This window comes from Folsomia candida, unplaced genomic scaffold (assembly GCF_002217175.1).
Source record: "Folsomia candida strain VU population unplaced genomic scaffold, ASM221717v1 Fcan01_Sc001, whole genome shotgun sequence".
NCBI classification, from domain to species: domain Eukaryota; kingdom Metazoa; phylum Arthropoda; class Collembola; order Entomobryomorpha; family Isotomidae; genus Folsomia; species Folsomia candida.
Window position 1 is genome coordinate 7,628,482 of NW_019091193.1, and position 22,386 is coordinate 7,650,867.

At 36.2% G+C, this 22,386-nt stretch overlaps 7 protein-coding genes across 7 annotated transcripts; 5 read left to right on the top strand and 2 right to left on the bottom strand.

Moving 5' to 3' along the window:
- Positions 1-455: 455 nt before the first annotated feature.
- Positions 456-2,504, bottom strand: LOC118435016. The gene is made up of 2 exons (XM_035850000.1): positions 1,778-2,504; positions 456-1,696 (listed from the first exon to the last, which is right to left on the bottom strand). Exons 1-2 carry the CDS (start codon positions 2,175-2,177, stop codon positions 930-932), a joined length of 1,167 nt encoding a protein of 388 aa, XP_035705893.1. The 5' UTR covers positions 2,178-2,504; the 3' UTR covers positions 456-929.
- A 5,617-nt stretch (positions 2,505-8,121) lies between these two features.
- Positions 8,122-9,829, bottom strand: LOC110863550. The gene is made up of 5 exons (XM_022112895.2): positions 9,464-9,829; positions 9,169-9,378; positions 8,808-9,074; positions 8,515-8,745; positions 8,122-8,417 (listed from the first exon to the last, which is right to left on the bottom strand). Exons 1-5 carry the CDS (start codon positions 9,701-9,703, stop codon positions 8,295-8,297), a joined length of 1,071 nt encoding a protein of 356 aa, XP_021968587.1. The 5' UTR covers positions 9,704-9,829; the 3' UTR covers positions 8,122-8,294.
- Positions 9,830-10,271: 442 nt separating this feature from the next.
- LOC110863333 lies at positions 10,272-12,137 on the top strand. Its single transcript, XM_022112615.2, has 5 exons — positions 10,272-10,805; positions 10,876-11,590; positions 11,702-11,822; positions 11,889-11,922; positions 12,005-12,137. Exons 1-5 carry the CDS (start codon positions 10,712-10,714, stop codon positions 12,070-12,072), a joined length of 1,032 nt encoding a protein of 343 aa, XP_021968307.1. The 5' UTR covers positions 10,272-10,711; the 3' UTR covers positions 12,073-12,137.
- A 2,102-nt stretch (positions 12,138-14,239) lies between these two features.
- On the top strand, positions 14,240-15,317 carry LOC110860030. The gene is made up of 2 exons (XM_022109087.2): positions 14,240-14,756; positions 14,835-15,317. The coding sequence occupies exons 1-2, from the start codon at positions 14,316-14,318 to the stop codon at positions 15,231-15,233; spliced, it is 840 nt and encodes a 279-aa protein (XP_021964779.1). The 5' UTR covers positions 14,240-14,315; the 3' UTR covers positions 15,234-15,317.
- A 738-nt stretch (positions 15,318-16,055) lies between these two features.
- On the top strand, positions 16,056-17,678 carry LOC110863032 (trypsin). The gene is made up of 7 exons (XM_022112244.2): positions 16,056-16,260; positions 16,346-16,550; positions 16,626-16,779; positions 16,847-16,958; positions 17,041-17,201; positions 17,269-17,362; positions 17,441-17,678. The coding sequence occupies exons 1-7, from the start codon at positions 16,215-16,217 to the stop codon at positions 17,503-17,505; spliced, it is 837 nt and encodes a 278-aa protein (XP_021967936.1). The 5' UTR covers positions 16,056-16,214; the 3' UTR covers positions 17,506-17,678.
- A 531-nt stretch (positions 17,679-18,209) lies between these two features.
- On the top strand, positions 18,210-20,359 carry LOC110863033. The gene is made up of 4 exons (XM_022112245.2): positions 18,210-18,892; positions 18,977-19,121; positions 19,202-19,293; positions 19,365-20,359. Exons 1-4 carry the CDS (start codon positions 18,818-18,820, stop codon positions 19,608-19,610), a joined length of 558 nt encoding a protein of 185 aa, XP_021967937.1. The 5' UTR covers positions 18,210-18,817; the 3' UTR covers positions 19,611-20,359.
- Positions 20,360-20,777: 418 nt separating this feature from the next.
- LOC110863447 (glutamate-gated chloride channel) lies at positions 20,778-22,332 on the top strand. Its single transcript, XM_022112762.2, has 2 exons — positions 20,778-21,066; positions 21,183-22,332. The coding sequence occupies exons 1-2, from the start codon at positions 20,778-20,780 to the stop codon at positions 22,019-22,021; spliced, it is 1,128 nt and encodes a 375-aa protein (XP_021968454.1). The 3' UTR covers positions 22,022-22,332.
- Positions 22,333-22,386: the final 54 nt, after the last annotated feature.

Sequence of the window (22,386 nt, forward strand, 5' to 3'; positions counted from 1 at the left end):
TAGACATTTTACTCGAATTTTCATATTTCGCATATAAATATGTATATAAATATGTACACAATGCGCAGAAGAATTAAGCCAAAACTTAAGGTAAATGGGCAGAAACGCACATAACTCAATAAGTTCTCCGGAATAATGATACTATTATGAAATAGAGAGACGATCATATTAATTAAGCAATAATAAATATGATGATATTTAAATGTATGCATTTGTTATTGCATTAGACCCATTGAACCAACGTATGTACATATGTACATACATACAATGTATGTACATATGTGGCCAATTAACTTGCAACGAGATGAGTGGCATAAGCAAATCTGCAAGGCAAATATTATTAGATAAGAGGTATTATTGTGGCTTGTGATGCTTATATATGTAGATCCTCGTATGCACATAAATATTTCGAATAGTTTGGAGCTTATTACTATTTTTTATTATTTTTGCATGCTTTCAATTGTTGCAATCACTTCATTTATCGTAACTCGAATTCAAATAATACGTAATTAGTAAGCATAAGTAGGGTTTTAATCAGTAATTCTCATTAGGTATATAAATACATTTCGAGGAACGGTGTACCTTAAAAAACTTCTCAAATTCACGAAACTCTAACCATGCTGCATTGTACACTTCTTTGGGCAATGTCATCAGCAAACCCATTTCTTGTTGAGGTGCTGGGCTAAAAATGTGTGTGATACGACATGTGACACATGTATAAATATGTAGGCGTTTTAATTAATTATCACCCCCAAAGCATTGAGTCTTATGTGTATGCACCCTTTATACTCTAAAGTTATAAACCTTTCCTTTGATAATTTATTTTGCATATTAGTGAATGGTGATACTTTTCGTCCTGTTCTTTTCTATAAAGTAAGGTATGCATTTGTATGAACATCTGAAATATACAATGGGGCACAAAGGTCTAATTACACGGAAATGACCAGTGTTACAGTATAATATAATAACAAAGATATAAAGGTTGTCCTAGCTTCCCTCTCAATGAAGAAGTAACGACCCACCGAAATTCTTAGCAAAGTGCAGCTCCTCAACTGGTTCCTTCTATATGTCGACATCTTCTGAAGTTTCCATAAACGGAGGAATGACCTCGATGTCATGCAAATGTTTGAAGCTATTGGGAACAAAAAATGAGCCGAGGCAATAATTATCAGAAAGAAGCATGCAGCAAGGAGCGTCAACGGGAGGGGAACTTTTGTACTCAACTTAACCAACAAATATCCTGCCGCACAGCAAGATAATAACCCACCCACTAACGCTAATGACAAAACATACGATAATACTTGGTTTTCTACCCGTATCAAAATTTGCAATTGACGATATTTTCGAAAATGGTGAACGAACTGAGATGTTCTACAAGATTGGTGCATTATGTCAAGACTTTGGTTCGTCATAAATTTCAAACAGCACAGAATAGGCAGCGTTGCATTTACGAGGTACACAATAAAACTCATAACTAGGTTACAGCTGTGTAAGATGGTAATTGCACCTAAAAGTACTCGTATATTTGCCCGTTGAGGAATACAGCGAAGAGTTCGGAACAGGAAATACGTTGGGTCGATATCGTTCAGGAAGGCGGGCACTGATCCGGCAGAAAGTGATGCTCCTAACGGAATAGGAATCATGATGTGAAGGAAAATTCCGAGAAAGAGTGCAGAGGTTTCTGGAAGTTCTTGTCCTGATAAAGATTAGAACAATTGATGAATAATTTCTATCCACACTGGAATATTTAGTATCCAAAAAATAACCAAATGCATACCTTTTGGTTCTAAGAATTCAGTAAGTGTTTCAATATTTCCAATTAGAAAACAAATTTCATCCACCTTTAGAATGTAGGTAAAAACCGCAGCGAGAGCCAAGACTTGCAAGCAGATGTACAACGCCAGTAACAGAACGTGTGTTGATGAAATATTGGGGTCTTTCTGATAAGCGATGAGCTCACGAATGGAGAAAAATATAAAGAAAAATAACAATATGGTGACAACTGTCGATGTTACGAACCAGAAGGTTAATTTAGCCCTTGGCGTTGGTAGTGGTTTCCAAGTTTGCCTATCCCAAGTGATAAATTGGGCATAGAGACTCTCGTAGACAAAAACGTACCGTTTGAGAGCATTAAATACATCTGGGTGGGGGAGTTGTAATTTCTTTATAAATTTCATTAATTTCTTGCACTTTGGGGATCCAAAATACCATTTTGTTGGTTATGAATACATCTGAAATGCAGCAGCAGAATTGAAATAAATAAAATTTTGGGATGGATATTCCGTCAGAGGTTGTTTATGTACAGCGGAACAAGTAGATATGTATTTTCATAACTTTGAGCCTGTACGTATAATCAATCGGTTATGAAATACAAAATATATCTAGATGACGGAGCAAGGGCTCGAAGTATGCACTACATACGTATCTATGTAGTTGTAGTTGTGTAGTAGATAATTTGCATGTACTATTGATATATTTACTTATTATTAATTCAAGTTGACATCAGGTAAATAAACATGTAGGATTTTAAGGGGTGGAGAGGTTGCAACAAGTATAACATATCAACCATATTTTGTGGTTCGAAACAACTCCTGTATCTTATGGATGTACATATGTAGTATGTACACATATTTGAATTTATTAAACAACTAGCCTCTAAGCCTGTCTTGAAGACAGGCCTTATTTGAATTTCTTTAACGTTGCTAAGAATTTTTTTAACGTTGCTAAGGAATTTTTCTAACGTTGCTAAGAATTTTTTTAACGTTGCTAAGGAATTTTTCTAACGTTGCTAAGGAATTTTTTTAACGTTGCTAAGGAATTTTTTTAACGTTGCTAAGGAATTTTTTTAACGTTGCTAAGGAATTTTTTTAACGTTGCTAAGGAATTTTTTTAACGTTGCTAAGGAATTTTTTTAACGTTGCTAAGGAATTTTTTTTAACGTGCTAAGAAATTTTTTTAACGTGCTAAGGAATTTTTTTAACGTTGCTAAGGAATTTTTTTAACATTGCTAAGGAATTTTTTTAGCGTGCTAAGGAATCTTTTTAACGTTGCTAAGGAATTTTTTTTAACGTTGCTAAGGCATTTTTTAACGTTGCTAAGGAATTTTTTAACGTTGCTAAGGAATTTTTTAAACATTGCTAAGGCATTTTTTTAACATTGCTAAGGAATTTTTTAATGTTGCTAAGGAATTTTTTTAACGTGGCTAAGAAATTTTTTTAACGTTGCTAAGGAATTTTTTTAACGTTGCTAAGGAATTTTTTTAACGTTGCTAAGGAATTTTTTTAACGTTGCTAAGGAATTTTTTTAACGTTGCTAAGGAATTTTTTTTAACGTGCTAAGGATTTTTTGTAACGTTGCTAAGAAATTTTGTTTAACGTTGCTAAGGAATTTTTTTAACATTGCTAGGGAATTCTTTTATTGTTGCTAGGGAAATTGTATAACGATGCTAAGGAAATTTGTTAATGTTGCTGAAGATATTTTTCCCCGAAATCATGACCGAAATCATAACCATAATCATAACCGAAATCATAACCGAAATCATAACCGAAATCATAACCGTAATCATAACCGAAATCATAACCGAAATCATAACCGAAATCATAACCGAAACCATAACCGAAATCATAACCGAAATCATAACCGTAATCATAACCGAAATCATAATGAAATCATAACCGAAATCATACCCGAAATCATAACCGAAATCATAACCGTAATCATAACCGAAATCATAACCGTAATAATGACGCTATCAAACAATCGTAACCGAAATCATAACCGTAATCATAACCGAAATCATAACCGTAATAATGACGCTATCAAACAATCGTAACCGTGTTGTAATTGGTGGAGCCGGAATGCTGATAGCCAATCAGAATGCTGGAATGTCACGGAAAATTTCACGGGACGGACTTTTTGAAATTATAATATAGATTATTGACAAGCTTTGCTATTCAGAATACATAATAATAACTGAAAAGCATACAGTTCACAGATATGGCCCGAGCCAGGTATTTTCTTCCTGCCATTCTTATTTGGATAAAATCAGTAAAGTTCAACCTGCATATATATTTTATTACAAAATTTACAAAAATTTTATAAAGTGGCATCTTCTATACATAGAGATTCCGTACTATATAGTGGCGATGGGGAACTTTGACCTAAAAATGGTCAAAAAATGATTATTGAAATCTTAAATTTTGGTATAACATGTCAAATATATTTGACCACGTGTCCTCAAAATTTCATAAGCTTTCCTTGAAAAACAAATTTCGTACGCAACTTCAAAGCGAGGAAGTCGGGAAACGAGTTTTTTGTAAGTACCAAAATCTGAGCGACAAAGACTCGAAGAAGGCTTGACTAAATTTCAACAAACGGAGGTGTGGCCGTGCAAAAATTAGGACATACATAAAAAAGTATGGCGAATCCGAAAATATCAACTTCAAATACGCACCACAAGAAAAAACCATCATACTGACCCCTTGAAAATGAAAAACGATTAAATTTATTTTTGGAAAGCACCGCTCCACGTTTGTGCCTAATGCGGCCATGAAGTCGAAGATTAATCCAGACTATGCGCATCATATGAGGGCTCATAAGTTGTGGGTCAAAGCGTATTCAAAGAAATCTGCAGCAAAGCATTCGGGAGGTCAAGAAAAAATGGTGAACGCAAGCCCTCCCAAGCTTTACAACAAAATTTTACCAAAATAGTTGGTCATTGGCGACGAGTCTTACGTCTTCAAAAACGTGACAGAAACTCCGGAAAGGAATTTTTTGTGTGGGAAATATATCTCTCAACTGAAAACCGAAAAGAAATTAAAATGTTGTTCGAAATTTCTCAAGAAATTTCATGTTTGGCAGGTGTTGGGTAGATTTGGGCATGTTTCGGACCCCTCAGTTCAAAATGGCTGTGTGGAGGCACAAGTTTGTTTTCGGAAATGTGAGATAGACCGTCTGATTCCTTTCATCAAGGAGTATCAGAAAATATAAAACGTAATTTTTCGGACCGACCTTGGACCAATCCATAATTCAATGACTATCAAGGAAGAAATTGAAAAAAAATTCAGTTTGACGCTGAAAAATGAAAACCTCACATTCAACCCTTATCTTCACGCAATAAAAAAATTTGGGCGATATGTAAGAAGACATACTCCCAGCTTTGTGAAACAGTCGAAACTTTAAGAAAATTTCAATTCAGGTAGGAGATAAGTACCCTTTAAGTTGCAAAGTCTTCCGAAAAAGCAGTAATGGCGGGCTCGACGAAAAAGACTAAATACGAGATGGACAATGGACTTCAGTCTTCTTTGTTCCCGAATATCTGTGGCTGGATATATTTAGGATATTATCCCAAAATTTGAGATTTCTAGAATCATTTTTTGACCATTTTTAGGTCAAAGTTCTCCATCGCCACTATATAGTACGGGATCTCTACGTCTCAATTTATCTAAAGCTTTAACTTTTCAAGGTTATTCATAAAACAAATATGTGACTGTCTCCATGAAAAGGGACCTTATTCACCAAATATCTACTTTAGCGACTTTAATTTGTTAGGAAAGTTCTTGCCTTAGGCTTTAATTTGCCATTTATTTCAGCTCAATCTGTCAACTGCAAGTAAAGTTATTTAAATTCAAAGTGCTGCATCGAGAATATGGCAAAACGACCTTTTGGCGAAAATTTTCATACTGATCAAATTTAGAATAATATTTTAAAATTTAATATTGTAGCTCATATGGCGCTAATATTAGATTTGTCTAGGCCAATACAAGCCTGAATGACATTAAGTTTTTAATTTGAGGTTTATCGCCCGAGGTTAAGTGTCTAGGTCACGTTAAGGTCCTGAAAAAAGTCAAGGCGCAAATTTTTTATTTTTATTAGGTAAGTCAACCCTGTACAACCTGAAGTTTTAAATTTGAAGTGGAATGATTAACATTAATGTTTATTTTGCCAATTCAGCTTTTTGACGAAATGGGTTTCGCTGAAAGAGCCCTGTTTTGGTATTTTGCCGCTTGTAGAAAATGAGAAAAGTATGAACAAGGTCCCTTTTCATGGAGACAGCCACATATGGATTTGGGAAACATGTCTTGTGACTTAGATTAATTTGAATAAGTCTGAAATGTACTTTCACCTTCATGTAAAATTTCGTGTTTCTACAAAAAATGAAATTTGATACGTTATCCCATATAACCATGCAAACTTTCCTAGTTTTGATTCTAATAAATGTATGAAAAATTTCAACTCGATCAGATAAGCCATGGTGGCACAGACGGACAGACAAACAAACTGAAACATGCAAATTACATATACATAAACGAAAATTTGCTTCAATACGCATGGTTGATGGTAATAAATTTTTCGAGTTTGAAATGTTTGCTTGTTTTGCAAGAAATAAATATGTATCACGCAAACATAGTATTAGCTTCACTACTTCTGACGTATTAAATTCTATTCCAATCGTTATCCTTGCCTCCGCAATAATTTTTATCCTTATTATCCTTTTTATCCTTATCCGATATGTTTTTGGGGCGTGAGCTGTCTGCTCATTGGGGGGATATCTCAGTTTGACCTCAGGAACTTATTGATGGCGTTGGGGGGTGGCTCCGTCTTATTATTTCTCTTTACTTGGAATTGTATTTTGTTTTATGATTATGATCACCTACTGATTTATCTTTACTTGTTTTTTATATTAGAATAGTTAAATATATGGTATATTGACCAGTGTGTCACCAATGGTAGACCATTGTTGTTGTACTTGTACGATGTATGCAATGAATTGGGAAAGACACAGTAATAAAGATATACATACATACATACATTATGCCGAGTTCGAAGTAGGCGTAAATGCACTCGTGCGAAATGATACGCGAAAACTACTTGAATTGGGCTTACAAACTCAAAACGGAGCTTTATTTTACATAGGGCGATTACTTTAAGGTTGACTTTATATCGACATGAGACCTTAGTTGTTTAAAAAATATCGAGAAATATTTAAAAGCTGGCTATTAGTTTGAAGGTAAGTTTCCTCCTCCTCGGCTCGATTGGGTCTGAATTTCTTTCTTCTTTTCCCTGACTAAAAACTCCTCTTTTCTTGATGCCACATCATTCTTACATTTACATTCATTGGCTAAAATAGTGGCCCGAGTTTACATACAACTTTGTCTTGACTTTTTGTTACACAAGCATTTTCCATCATACATACATACATACAAGAATTTCATATTCATAAAACTGTTTCATAACGTGTCATTGCCCATGCCCAATATCTCAAATCATTAATTTACATACAGTTAAACCTTAAATTATCAGATAAAAATTATATCCTTATTCAAATCATTAAAATTATTCACGGCGACAACACGATATTTAATTCTAGTTACTGTGATAAATTCTGATTTTTATGACTATTTACTCCAGTACAACTTTCCAAAACCTTATTTAAGTAATAGTATTCAAATGTAAATATACCAATCAAAATTGATAAATACTTGATATTAAATTTTACTAAAAAGTTTGGTTAGGACATAAATTCGTATGACGTTCTTCAGAAATTGTATGGCGAAAATAGTGTATGTAGGCCAATATGCTATAATTAATGCATTGAGAAAAAAATGAATGTGCATAAACCATTTTTTCATTTCTAAGGAATCTACCCCTGACTTAACTTGATTTTATTATTTTCACATGATTTAAATACTTGTTTGCAATGTTCGACCGTTCCAGGCATATAAATATCTTTGAACTTGGCATCCCAGATAACAATTCGAGATTTCGCTGTGGATTCCCTATCGAATTCGCAGCGAAATGTCCGCCGATTCGCTAGCGAATTCGTGGAGAGGAGTCGCTGCGACTTCTCTGCGAATTCATGTAGTCGCTACGAGTTCGCTTCGAATTCGCCAGCGAATCGGCGGACATTTCGGTGCGAATTCGATAGGGAATCTACAGCGAAATCTCGAATTGTTATCTGGGATGCTAGTATTTTATATGCATCTGTATTTATGCACATATGAATGGACATACATAAATAAATGAGTATGTATAGTATGAGGAACGTACATACAGAAAAGAGTTCATTTAGTAGAAATGGAACTTGGATGATTGCATGAGAAAATACATAGCAATACAGTACTCTTATCAATATCGTCACTCATCAACAATTTATTCTCATTTAATTTTACCGATAGTCCAGCATTAATTAGAACCATCACTGCGGTTAACTCAATGGTAGCTTCAAATGCATACATGAATTTGAAAACATGCAGAGAAAGTGCCGGATTTCATTGTGCGTCTTCTCAAGTTTGTCAGAGCTCCACCTTCTTCTTTGCATACTTGTACTGCAAATTGGTAATTCTTGTCTTTAGATTTCTTATCTCCCCAATGATCATGGTCGTCAATTCGTTAAATGGGGCTCTCTTCTCGTGTTCCTATTTTAATACGTATGCGTAAAAGTAAAAATTGGCCTTTTAGGCCCCTTTTGTAGTAAAAATGTGAGAATACATAAGTAATTTCAGAGCAACTTACGTATGACTTCATTTTTTCAATGAGCATAAAAATATTGTCCAAAATTCTGCCCTTGAGCACCCAAAATATTTTGTAGTAAACCATATTCTTCTTTTTTTCTTCATCAATGACCTCCTTCCACTTGACTAACTTTTGCATAACTGGTTCAATCTTTTCAATATCCTCATCCGACCCAGTTAGCAGAAATTCGAAAAATTCTGATCCTGATTCGAATCCCAATTCGACCGAGGTCTAAATGCAGATAAATGTATATGAAACTTCCCTAAAGTACACACTAATTTTTACATACTAACTTTTTCTACTATCCGTCCCAGTTCGTCGTACATCTCTGCTAAATGGTACAATTTCCGCATTGCTTCCTCCATTGTTGTGAAATTGCTGTTTGCCAATTTCTCAATTTCTTCTTTCTCGTCGTCCATTGGAATAAGGACGAGGTTCTCGATTATCATGACACGAAGAATAATGTCATCCGTGGTTTTCTTATTCTCCTTCACGATATTTTCACTGCCTCGACAGAGTTGGGAGATGGATCTGTACTTCTCAGCAATGGAAGTCAATGCCTGAATATGCAAATTAAGCAGTGATAATCAACGACTGAAGACGCACTTGGTATTTTGTGCAAATTCAAATCATTCAGTAGTTACATGGACTCACTTCAAAGGTTAGTTTGACTAGTTGAGTGCTAATTATGTGATCTAATTCTCGTATTGACGAATCGATAAACTGGGTTGGGCCACCTGAGATCTGATCCATTTTTTCATACTGACTCGTCTGCACCATCAAACTTGAGATTCTTTCCTGAACAGGTTTCAATCCATTCTTTACGATTTCAATGGTTGGATCCTCCGAGAGATGGGAACGGATCTGAAGGTTAAATACATATGTAATTATGCGCCTAATGAAATTATCTATTACCCAATTTTCCAGGTTTTAGAACAATGTTTTTTACCTGCAATTCTTGCTCAATTATGAGATTCGCAACGTCCAAATGAAGACGAATTATGTCGCTTGGCTTATATAATGGTTCTGGAGTAAAATAGTACTTTACGAACAAACCAAATCCGAGAATGAATAGAAACCCAAAAAATAATTGGGTTTTCGTCAGCTTTTTCAAGTAGCTGAATTTGGTACTCGATTCTGACGCTACTGTTTTTCTGGATGGTTTTTTAACTTTTTGCTTTACTCCCATTTCAATTAATTGAATGTTTTGCAATTAATAATGTACAATAAAATTTGTTCTCGCGAAACGATTGCTTTAATCCAGCCGGTAAATAACCGGTGTTGATTCAACGTGTTGGTGGAAGGCGAATTGGAATCGCCGGAGGCATTGCTGATCTTTTGTTGGATATAAAGACAATGCAACCTTTGCATGTTAAAAGTTAGCTCCTCAGTGTTACGTGGGATCGGTTAATCTCGTAGTTAGAGTTATGTAATATGTATAATTGTGTATGTATCATTTGTAAGATTTTGCATGCTCGAGAGCATTGGTTGTTTGTGGTGTATACATGTAACTGCATATTTGCTTATGCTGTTTTGTAAGATGTTTAAATAATATCAGCAGCTTCGTATTATTTATCATGGACGAAATGCTAAAGTGTATAAATAAGTGAACAAAGCCATGCACCTGTTCTCTTTTTGCTTGCCATTTTATGATGTTAAAGTCCACATTACACATGTATTTAGCTGGACGACAATAATCAATTTATTAATCATATCTAATTACACTCTAACGAGTATGACATACGACAATGAGATCACTAATTTGTTAAAACCTTGATAAAATTCTCAGAAAAATTGGATAAGAAAGATTGGAGAAAATTCGACGCAAGTTTATTTGATATATCTACAGTTTGACCTTTTGAGCTACATGTGTCGCATACGAAGTAGCCAGTATAAGCCCAAACAAATGTAGCATGCTAATCAAGTGTCAAGTGACAAGATTATTTCGGCTCATTTGTACTTATCATAATTGATACAGGATTCATTAACTCAATTTCGCAATTAAAAGCATGTTGTTGGTAAGATTAAAGTGTACGTACATCGGATGATTGCTACAGACGATTGATTACACGAACGACCGTGTAATCAGGTATTCCTTGTAAATAATAAGCACTTCAAAAATTAGCATAAAAATGGACATCTTCTCGGACTTTCATCACACTTAACTTTCAACCTTCAGAGAATATCAGTCATCATTATGGGTTGCTTAATTCAGATCGGACTCTTGCTCACCTTATCGGTTTTAGCCTGCCAGGCCAACCCCCATCCATTTCTCATACCCCCACGACTCCGTAGGTGTCAACTATCAATATAGGCTAAATCTCTATACATATTTTTTCATATTTCATTAATAATTTTCAGAAACATACAACGTTGATCCAAACTCTCTCACCGTTTCTGGAATTTCGTCCGGCGGTGCATTTGCAACGCAGTACCACTTCATCTACTCCAGCGAGGTCAAGGGGGCCGGAATCTTTGCGGGGGGCCCGTATTTGTGTGGTTACGGCGGTCCTATAGATGCTGCGGCGTGCATGTTGACACCTTCCCTCATCAGCGTCCCCTGGCTCATCTCGGAAGCCAACATTCTAGCTGCAGCCAATCAAATCCAACCCGTTCGTCACCTTGCAGACTCAAAAGTCTACATTTTCCACGGGTTTCTCGATACTGTTGTTGATCCCTTGGGTGGACGTAAAATTGAGACAATGTACAAGCATTATGGAGCCAACATCGCGCATGAATTCGACATTGGAGCAGGTCATGGGCAGCCCGTCGATGGTAATGGATTTGGCGGGCCGTGTGGACAGCTGAATATTTTGCACGGTTTTGTCAATGAATGTGGCTACAATGGCGCCTATGAAATGTTTCGGCACATGTATGGCGAAGATATTGTCCGACCTGAACCCGGGTTTGTGGCCGACGGAGAACTTTTGGACTTCAATCAGGGCGAATTTTTTGCCATTGATCCAATCGTAGCTTCCATGGCGTACAAGGGACTAATCTACGTTCCTAAGGCATGCAAAGACTGGAGCAAAAGATGTCGATTTCACGTAGCCTTTCACGGCTGCATGGCGAACGAGTAAGGGCAAGCAAAATTTTGTACATTAATTTCTAGTTGGGATTAGTCTTGATTCTTTGTCAGGCTTCCTGATTTCTGTCATTTATTACAAGCGTATTTTTATGCTAACAGACACATTGTTGGAGAAGGATTTGCCACAAAGACGCAATACAACGATGTAGCAGAAGTCAACGATATTATTGTCATGTATCCACAAACCACGTCCACCCTGATCAGTCCAGTTGGATGCTGGGTATGTCCATGACGATGAAGGATATTTCAGAAAATATGAAATTATGTTTTTATTTTTCCTTTCCAGGATTGGTTTGGCTACACTGGATTGGCTTCCTTTGGTGAGACTTTTATAAGTTACATATACTAAATAAATATGTAACGTACAAAATTACAATTACGGATAATTGAACTTGTTTGTAGCAACGAAATGGGGAAATCAACCAGCAGCAGTTCACAAGATGACGAAGAGGGTTATGGGGATAAATTAATTAATCTATTTAACTATCAAACTAGAGTCGAATAAATAATCTCTTCTTGAAAGCATATATGTACATATCAGTGACCGTGAGATGGATACTTTTTTTAAGAACAATGCATGGATTCTGAGGACATGGTATGGTATTTATTGTAAACATGACACCGGCTTTCGGAATGCTTATTACGAAAGATAATTTAGTTTTCCATATTTTAGTCTAATTTCCTACGTAAATATTTGCAATGGTTGTAGTGCTTAGGCGCCGTCCATAAATTACGTAACGCTTGCTAGCATGGGCAAGATAGGATTTTTTCCCTATCCTGCTCATGTCAGCCAGCGTTACGTAATTTATGGACGGCGCCTTAGCATCTTGCATTATGATGCACTTTTGATGTATGAAGCGGATGTGATCTTAATATCCATCCTCCTGGAGATTGATATCAACCAGTATTCTTGCACGAAAATCGATCTCCATTGCAGTAAACAAACTCTAGTTAGAGCTACTATCAATTAAGGACAATTTTCATGAATTGACAAATGATACTCATTAGTTTAATTTAGTTACAGGTTTGATAGATTGGTTTATTCAAAGACTGGTGTGGCCCTTACAATCATGCGATTTGATTTTATACAAAGATTCGTACAAAAATTCAGATGATATTCATTAATTAAATACACAACGCTACATTTATGTGGGAATGTAGTTGCATACTTCAAATGATAAACAACTTTTCCAGGGGGATTCCATGATTTATTCCAGAACAGTGCACATTGTGTGATTCAAAGTTCATACCGTACGCATTTCAAATTTTATTCCTACATATGTACGTGGACCGAACCTGCCTGTAATTCGTTCCTCCAAAAAGTATTTAAAAAAAGTGGAGCTAATTAAAGATATGACGTCGCACACAGGTATGTAAAGCGATCATCAATGATGAATTGAGTTGTTTGTCGATGTTGATTTTTATGAGTTTAATTTGGGCATATACATAGACACGTATATTGACGTCATTAGTGCATACACACCCATGACAATGAACTTAATATATTTAATCGATGTTGATTTTTATGAGTTTAATTTGGGCATATACATAGACACGTATATTGACGTCATTAGTGCATACACACCCATGACAATGAACTTAATATATTTAATCGATGTTGATTTTTATGAGTTTAATTTGGGCATATACATAGACACGTATATTGACGTCATTAGTGCATACACACCCATGACAATGAACTTAATATATTTAATTAATATTTAAGTAAGTACATATATCACCATACACCAACACCGTAAGAATTTGCTCATCAAAAACAACGACATCGAAATCGAAAACAACATTGTCAACAACAACTATCATGCTTATCATCTTCCCCCGTGAATTGATTAAACAAAACAAGATTGGTCATCTTGAATTAATTATTATGCCGAAAGATTCATATTGGGCGTACTCACGACAACTTCTTATTTCGCATCGCAACTCATTTAGCAAACTTGCGAAGATCAAAATATTTCTGTCGTGAGGGGATTCGCAAAAATATGACTTCGCAAATCTCTCTAATCTCGCAAATCTACTGAAAAACACCCATTTTGGTATTGTTTCCATGGATTTCTTTAATTTCTCCTGCTGGAGATGGTGAGATGAGTTTGCGAAATAATTTTGCGAAATAAGAACATGCCCAATTGCTGGATAAATTTGCGAATAAAATCCTATGGTTATCTAGCAAAATTTTTGCGAAATCTCGCATATCTCGTAAAACTTCGCAAGTTATGTTGCTATGCTCAATTTGCGAGATATGCGAGATATGCGAAGGTTGACGTGAGTACGCTCATTATTCATTTATTTAATTTAAGTACGATGAGGGTATTCACCATTGTCTTTGTGTCCTTAATATCGTAAAATAGCTCACAAAGAAAAAGTTAGGGGTTAAAGCTTCGTAAAATCGTAAACTTAGTAATGTGATTTTTTATTACAGAATCTTACGAATCTTACAAAATGTCGTAGCCGTCGTAACCTATCGAATAAAAAAGAATACCACGGAATAATGAATACCCTCAATATATGTATACGGGTAATTATTACCATGATTCACTGATTTGACACATGTTTAATTAAATTTAATCTCGAGTACCACAAAAATAATTGTCACTTGGTTGTATAAAATGGATAAATTTGATTCATGCCGCTTTGACTTTGGTCAGTCGTTGGTACAAATAATTCTAGTACTTTTTAGCTACTTGAGTGAATAATGCATTTTCGAGCAGCTAAACTACTGTCATTTGTCTGCGCCATTTTAGTCGGCAATTCCCATGGAGGCGTTTTAGTGGAAAATTCAAGTCGCGCAATAACGGCCACGGAAATATTTCGAACCGACTTTGGTCAGCCGACACTCTCAGCTGCCTTCGGTGGGGCACGTATCAAGTACGGAGGGAACAATGCAATTCTGTGGGCGTCTGGAGGAGGAATTGATGTCGTCTACCCGGCAGGAAGCTATTCTCCGGAAGGACCAATAGTTGGCGGCTTTGGAGTTTGGACTAATCATCACATCGCAAATACTGCTATACTCCAGTTCGGCGTTTTCTTTCCGGCCGATTTCAATTTTGTCCATGGTGGTAAACTTCCCGGATTGTATGGTGGAAAACAGTCATGTGCTGGTGGAGATCCGGCGGTGGATTGCTGGTCGGTTCGGGTTAGTATTACATATGTAAAATTTAGTAACTAAATACATATTCAGCTGAGCTTGATTTTCAAAACTATGCACGTTTAGGTCATGTGGCGTGAAAATGGGGATGGTGAGCTGTACCTATATGCAAACAGAGAGGCACAAGATCCTGAAATTTGTAACACGCCCGGAAATTATTGCAATCCTGATTTTGGCTGGTCACTTAGCACTGGAGCCTTCCGATTTCGTCGAGGAGAATGGAGTAATGTTGAAGTCAGGGTGACAATGAATTCTATCGGACAGAGAAATGGGATTTGTGTGATTAAGGTCAACGGGGCTGAGGTTATTCGGTACAATAACTTTGTCTACAGAATTCCGCAGTATCCTCAGCTGGCAGTGGATGGAATTGCGGTGGATACTTTTTTCGGTGGGGGTAGCGACTACTGGGCGACGCCGACTCGTCAAGTTACAAAGTTTAGAGAGTTCATTCTCTCATATGAATAAGTTGTTAACAAATCATAATGGTTTCATGTTTTCCATAATATTGCAGCAACAATAAATGCATACAAAATTAATCCACATAACGAGTAAATAATTACGTGCATACATATGTTTATTCAAGAATTGCTATCATATTTTTCATGCTATGAAAGAAATACAACTAAACTGTGTAAAATAAAAATATCTAATCATATCTGGGTTTTTGTCAAATTATTAATCTCAGGCTGCAAGTCAAAATATTTATGGGAACAAAAAAAACTTGCGAATGCATACTTTCTTTATCAATGATTAATTCTTATAAGATGAATGAAATGCTTTAAATGCCTTAGTTCCTTCAGTAAATAAACTTAAGCATATTTATTCAAGTGGAAAATAAGAAAGGGTTCAACTTGAAATATGTATGCATTAAAAAAAGCAAGGGAGACTCCTTTAATCGACATTAACACATTTAACCAATGCCCATTAAAATATACTGTACTGTTACTCAAGCATAGCGTTTACCTTAAATAAAAGCCACGACAAAGGTATAATTATAGTTCAAAAATATGCTCGTCCCTTAAAAACGCAAGCTTTCCTATCTCACATCCTTTAACATGATTCGGCGTAAAACCTAAAAAGTACCTTTTAACTGCTTTTCAGAACCATTGTCAAAATACTTATGCATGCTTTTTTGGTTGGCCATTTACCCAAATCAACACTTAGCATATTGAACATGCTGCATTACTGCTGGATATAATATTAAAAATGTTAGTTTCACAGGTAAAAAATACTACGATCCCTTAAGTATTGAAATATTTGTCTTCTCAACATCCGAACTAAAAATAAATCCAACATACATACGCCTTGAGTATGCACATACATAGTTACAAAGATGGCCACATTCTGAACTGTCCGCTCGTCAAAATCTGAAATTATCTCATTTCATTTGGCCAGATCATTTTTTAAAAGCATTTTATAGTTAAATAGAAGTTCAATAAACTCAATATGCGTCCAGTTACACTTATAATCCTCATATTTTCAAATTTATTAGGTAAGTATTACGTTACTGCAATTTCTTTAAATGAGATCTGCGTGTCCATAGAATATGCAAATCAACAATTTATATACCTTTTCAGCAATTTCCACGGCATCCACGTGGCCAATACTCCCACATAACTTTACGACTCCATCAAAGCAGTGGAATGCTGGCGATGGGAACAAAATCGTTGGAGGACAGGAGACCGATATCGAAAAATATCCATATCAAGTTGCAATCTTAAACGATGGACGACTTTTTTGCGGTGGATCTCTGTTATCAGAGGATCGTGTACTTACTGCTGCGTAATCCCCTATATAATAATATTAAGATTTAATTATTTTACTAAAATACTTACTTATGCGTATATACATATCCAGGCATTGCACTGATGGTAGAACTGCCTCTGACATGTCAGTTAGAGCTGGATCTTCGTTCCACGATAAGGATGGCACCATTGTAAACGTAATTGGTATTAGACAACATCCCAACTACACTGAATCAACGGTGGATAATGACATCTCAATTTTGGTGGTAATGCGCATTTCCTATTTAGTTTGTTATCTATTTCTTTGTATTTAAGAATAACTAATCTTTTCAGTTAGAAAGTGGAGTTCTGCATCCCGGTCCTACAATCGACTTTGTAACATATCCAACTTTAGGATTGGGAAATGACCCCACAACTGGGGCAGACTGTATTATTACGGGATGGGGTTTGTCCGACTTTTTTGCCAAATTGTATATACAGATATGTATAAAGTTGGCACAATCCATAATATCGTATCTTCTATGTAGGGACAACTACGGAGGGTGGAAGTATTTCAGAGAAATTGCAAGTTGCTAAAGTTCCAATTGTTAGTCGGAGCGATTGCGAGGCTGCCTATGGTAGTTCAGAGATTACGAAAAATATGATTTGTGCTGGAATACCAAAAGTTGGTGGCATTGATACCTGTCAGGTTAGCGCATTTTTGAAGTGATGGTAAAGTTGACAATAGTAAAGTTTTTATTATTTCGATTCCATAGGGAGATTCCGGGGGCGGTATGTTACTAAAGGAAAGTCTGGTCAAAAATCACCAGATTGGCATTGTCAGTTGGGGCTATGGCTGTGCAAGACCAGGTAAAAAATCAGAGCAGATCTATAAATATTTTATGTAGTCCATGGGAAAATATCGTTATATTTTATTCTCATCTTTAGAATATCCAGGGGTGTACACAAAAGTTGCCAACTACAAAGATTTCATCGAAGAAAATATAAAGTAAAAGGTGTCAAGAATTATATTTACTTAGGACTTAATTAATTTTTTTATAACATTTTAATAATAATTTATGTTTCCATTTCTTCTACATTTTATTTGCGAAATAACGATGCAAAGGTCAACCTTGAAAAAATTGGCCGAAAAATTTTGCATGAATAAACCTACCACAACAAATAAGCTGTCATTCGCATGCTCGATAATTTATTTGTGCATATTTAATCCGCGTCCTGTCCAGTTCGCATGATCGAGTATGCGATTGATGACTGTGCACTTTAAATCGTATTTCTCTCATGCATTCAACTAGGATTTCTGGAATATGTAGATTTCTCATGTCACATGCAGAGAATAAAGATACATAATTACACCCCTCTTGATCAAGTAAAAAATCACTGCAGTGGTGGTAATAAAGTGACAATGGCAGTAATTTCGTCCTTCCGTCCCTTCCCATTTTACCATTGTCATCATTAATCATCCTGCATTTTGTCGGGGGTCAGATATTTACGTCCACAACTCAACGTATTACGTAGCATGATTCGAAATCTGCAATTTCATTTAAATGAGGGGCTCAATTATGGCGTCTACAGCATTCTGTCATTATTACGCTAAGTGTGTTATACAATCCTCGTCGAATTCAAAGCGTAACTGAATCACATGCATAATAATGCATAAGTATTTTTAGTTGAGGAGCAATCTCAGTCAGTGGTAATAACAATCACACTGACAGAACTGCCTCTCACTTTTTCCACCAACAAAATCGAATCTATTCATCCACAAATAAAAAGCTTGCTTTATTCTACAACGACCGCATCAGCATCAGCACTCTCTAATCTTGCATATACATAGATACACGCAGTCCTATGCAGATGATAACTTTGGTTTGCGTTGCGTGATTTCGTTCTTCAGTGGTGCTGCCAATTGGTGAGGTCCAACTCATGGCAATGAGACTTTAAAAGTATACGAAGGAAGAGAGAGTTAGCGAGTTGGTGTCATTATTTTATTACTTTACTCATTTTTTGCATGGCTATGTAATAGCACTGATCGTAATCTTAAACTGGTCGAAGTGGAGTACGCACAACTCCTCCCACACTTGGAATGAACAGGAAACAGTGCAAAAATATTGTTTAGTTGCCTGTGATATATTTTTATTTGTGGGTGGGGTGGTGGTGATAAGTACAAAGTGTAATTAATATTAAGGGCCCTACAGATCTACTTATTTGTGTAGGAGGAGTGCCTTTTTTCTCTACACTTTATTTTTTAAACCAGGTTTTCAACAATTAATAATATCTCGCATATCTTATTCTCCGTCAACTTTAATCATGTTCATGGACAAGAATCCGTGCTGCTGCATCCCTCTGAGGAAGGGGGTCTTGTTGATTGCAATTATTGATATTGTACGTAAATGACGATTTACTTAGCATAGCATGAAATCCACGTGGTTTATGTAACTATCAGTAATTGTCTACATTTGACATCAGGTTATCGGAGCGTTGGGAGCGGGTTTAGGGATATTTGCAATCTTCGCCATAGCATTTGCTGCTCCACCCACGGCACGTCCAACAACGGAAATAACAGCACCAACCAAGTCTAATTCATCGACCAGTGGCGAGGAGAAGCCGTCCAGTGAGTGAATTACATACCATTTTATATTATTTTATTTAACGTCTACATAATTAAGTGCAAAAATACTTATGGAACGATAGTGACGTATATTGGATTACTTCTTGCACTCTTTATTGTCTACTGCATCTTCCAAATTGCGTTTGGAGGGTTGCTCATCTGGGGACTTACGAAGGTATGGATCGCAGGTTCTTGTGCTACAATTAATTGTTTCAGTTGAACATTTGTGCTCATTTTGTCATCCAGGAAAGGGTGTTCCTTCTCAAGGCCTGGTTAGGCTTTCGAGCATCCGGTGCACTTTTCACGCTTGGAACATTGGTCGCATTTGTCGTTCTTGGATCTGAAGCTACCATCCAGCCCGGACTAGTGGATGGAGTGAGCCTCATCTTTTCGGTGTACTGTCTCCTCGCCGTGTACATTTTTGCGACACAACTCCAACCCCCATCAATCAAAAATTTGAAACCGTTCAACGGTCACCCTCCGCAAGTTTGATAATAGGGAGATACATAATAATAGCTCAAATAACAAGAGAATCATGAAGCATTATCTCGTTACGTATGAATTGCGGAGTAAAATAATATTTACTTGGTGGTTTCTAAATACTTTCTTAATCGTGATATACACGTGAAGCCAAAGTAAAGTCAGTCTCTTAATCCTTCTAGCGTCTTATGTTTACCAAGTCCACACCAGTATTATTGTGACACCTCGCTACCAACCGACCTCAACACTATCACAAAAAGTACCAAGAAAGACTTAGCTAAAGTTGAAGTTTAAATAGTTCGTTGAAATGAATCCCTTCTCTTTTTTTGCAAAATATGCTATTTGTACGAGTTGTCCTTCTAGTATTCTCTATTCTGCAAATTCTGTAGATGTATTTTCGTTGGCTACCTACATATTTTTCAGAAATACGATCTATCGTTACAGTTGTGAAGCACACAGCCAGATGCCAACGCATTTCTAGCCGGCAAGATCACACTTAACTTTCGATGACGTCCAGAAATTTTATACACAAAAGAAACTTGTGAAAATTCATTTTTTGTTACATGCTAAAACAAATATTTTCGGAATGAGAAGTCGATGATTTTTCAGCGATCACATATTTACATGGTGGTCGCGAAAAAATTCGTGGGATGCTTTATGTGGCGTAGGGTTATTTTCTTAGTTATAATTTACGATATTGATGTTATTGGGTATTAAAATTAGGCAAGGATAAATAATAAATAAGTTGTTTTTATTCGAAATTTTTATTTTTATTTTTCTTGCTAGACAGCTACAGGCATTTATCTACCTATATACGTAACAGAACGTTCAATTTATATTTATTACATGTATACAAGTACATATGCACATGCATACATGCGTTTCCATCTCAATTAGACGTCAGAAATTACATGCAATTATACATATAATACATGTGTAGCGCACATTTCGTGTCGGAATGGTTTAATCGATAACCAATATGTTTAATTTGCTCTTTCTGGTGCTCTCATGATTGTCAGCTTTGGTTATATATGGTAAATTATTCTATCAATTTTGATAATTGAAAAATTAGTGAAGGTCAGAAAAATTAAATCGCCATTTAATGCAACTTGATCAGTCGTCAGCTTTCCTTGTTGAGCATAAAATCATAAATAATAGCATAAAACAGGAAACTGGAAAATGTTTTTATTCTTTCTCTTAATATTTGCTCCACCACTGATATTTGCTGATCAACCTTCGCACCACCCCGTTCTGGATATTCTGAACGGACCCCACTATTCCAAAGACATTCGCCCCCTACCAATAACGCCCAACAACCCCACAGAATCAAACTCTACCGGAAACGCCACAGTGATTAAGGTCAACATTTCAGTTAAAAAAATAGATCGAATCGACGAACTGAAAATGGAGTTTGCTGCGCAACTCGTATTTCGTCAGATGTGGCAAGATCAGCGTCTAATGTATAACGGTACACAGTCAGATTATTTCACATTAATTGACGACGTAGCTGAGAAAATATGTAAGCATTTTACAATGAAAAAATGTTACCCGATAACAAACATTATAATATTTTTCGTTTTATAGGGTCACCAGATCTCTTCTTCACCAATGAAGGAGCCTCCTCTATTCACAATACGTTTAAATTGAACACTTTCAAAAGAGTCTACCCTAACGGCCAAGTGATATGGAGCTCCCGGATCACGGTCACATTCGGCTGCCAAATGGATCTCACCTATTTCCCATTCGATTCCCAAATTTGTTCCATGGAAATATCTGAATATTCTGAAACCATTGGACACATCCTGCTCGTATGGGACGGTGACGACCCTGTCGAATTGGTCGAGTCGAGAAATAGCCGCCTGTCCCAATTTACCTTGACAGATATTAAAACATCTGGCCGATCGTCTGGGCGATTGGGGGTGTGGAGAATGGGGGATTTTAGCAAAATCTCGGCCGACTTTTATCTTCGCCGACACTCCACGGTCTACATGTTGCTGATTTACCTTCCTTCCACGCTGATTGTAACGCTGACCTGGATTAGTTTCTGGCTTGGTCCATCGATAAGTGCGAGGTTATCGCTAACCCTGACTCTTCTTTTAACGATGACTGCACAAATTCAAGGTGCGAATCAAAATCTGCCAAAAGTTTCGTACGTTAAAGCTGTTGACGTTTGGACCGGATTTTGTACGACTATTGCAGTTTTGGCAATTATGGAAACTGCCACGGTGGCATTTTTACTTCAAAGGAATAAGATATTTTTTACTCCTGTGGGTGATGAGGAGGATAATTTGAAGGATGATAAGCAGGAAAGAATTTCGAGGTATAATTCCTTTGCGAGGAAGATGGATAAGCTGTGCAGCATCCTGTTTCCTTTTACGTTTGCTACATTTACGATGTGCTATGTGTTTGTGTATGTTGTCTAATGGAATATGTACATATGCATATCACATTAATTTACTGATGAACTTTGATTTAAGTCCGGAGATCAATTGCAGCTATTATTTAAATACAGCATGGTCTTAAAATACGTTTAAGTTACATTGGATTGGATGCAAGTTGTACGACTAACTGCTTTGATTCATCCATAAATTAAATCTTATACATAAATCTCTCGATTTAATGGAAAAAATGACGGTCATTATATTATCGTTAATAAATACAATCAAATCGTTTTGCATCGTGAATTTTTAAGCTAATGGTAATTTACAAAATACATGACGTCGTTTACTGCTGAAAAATTTATTAGGCCTTCATCATCTGCTCACATTTAAAAATAATATTCAATCTC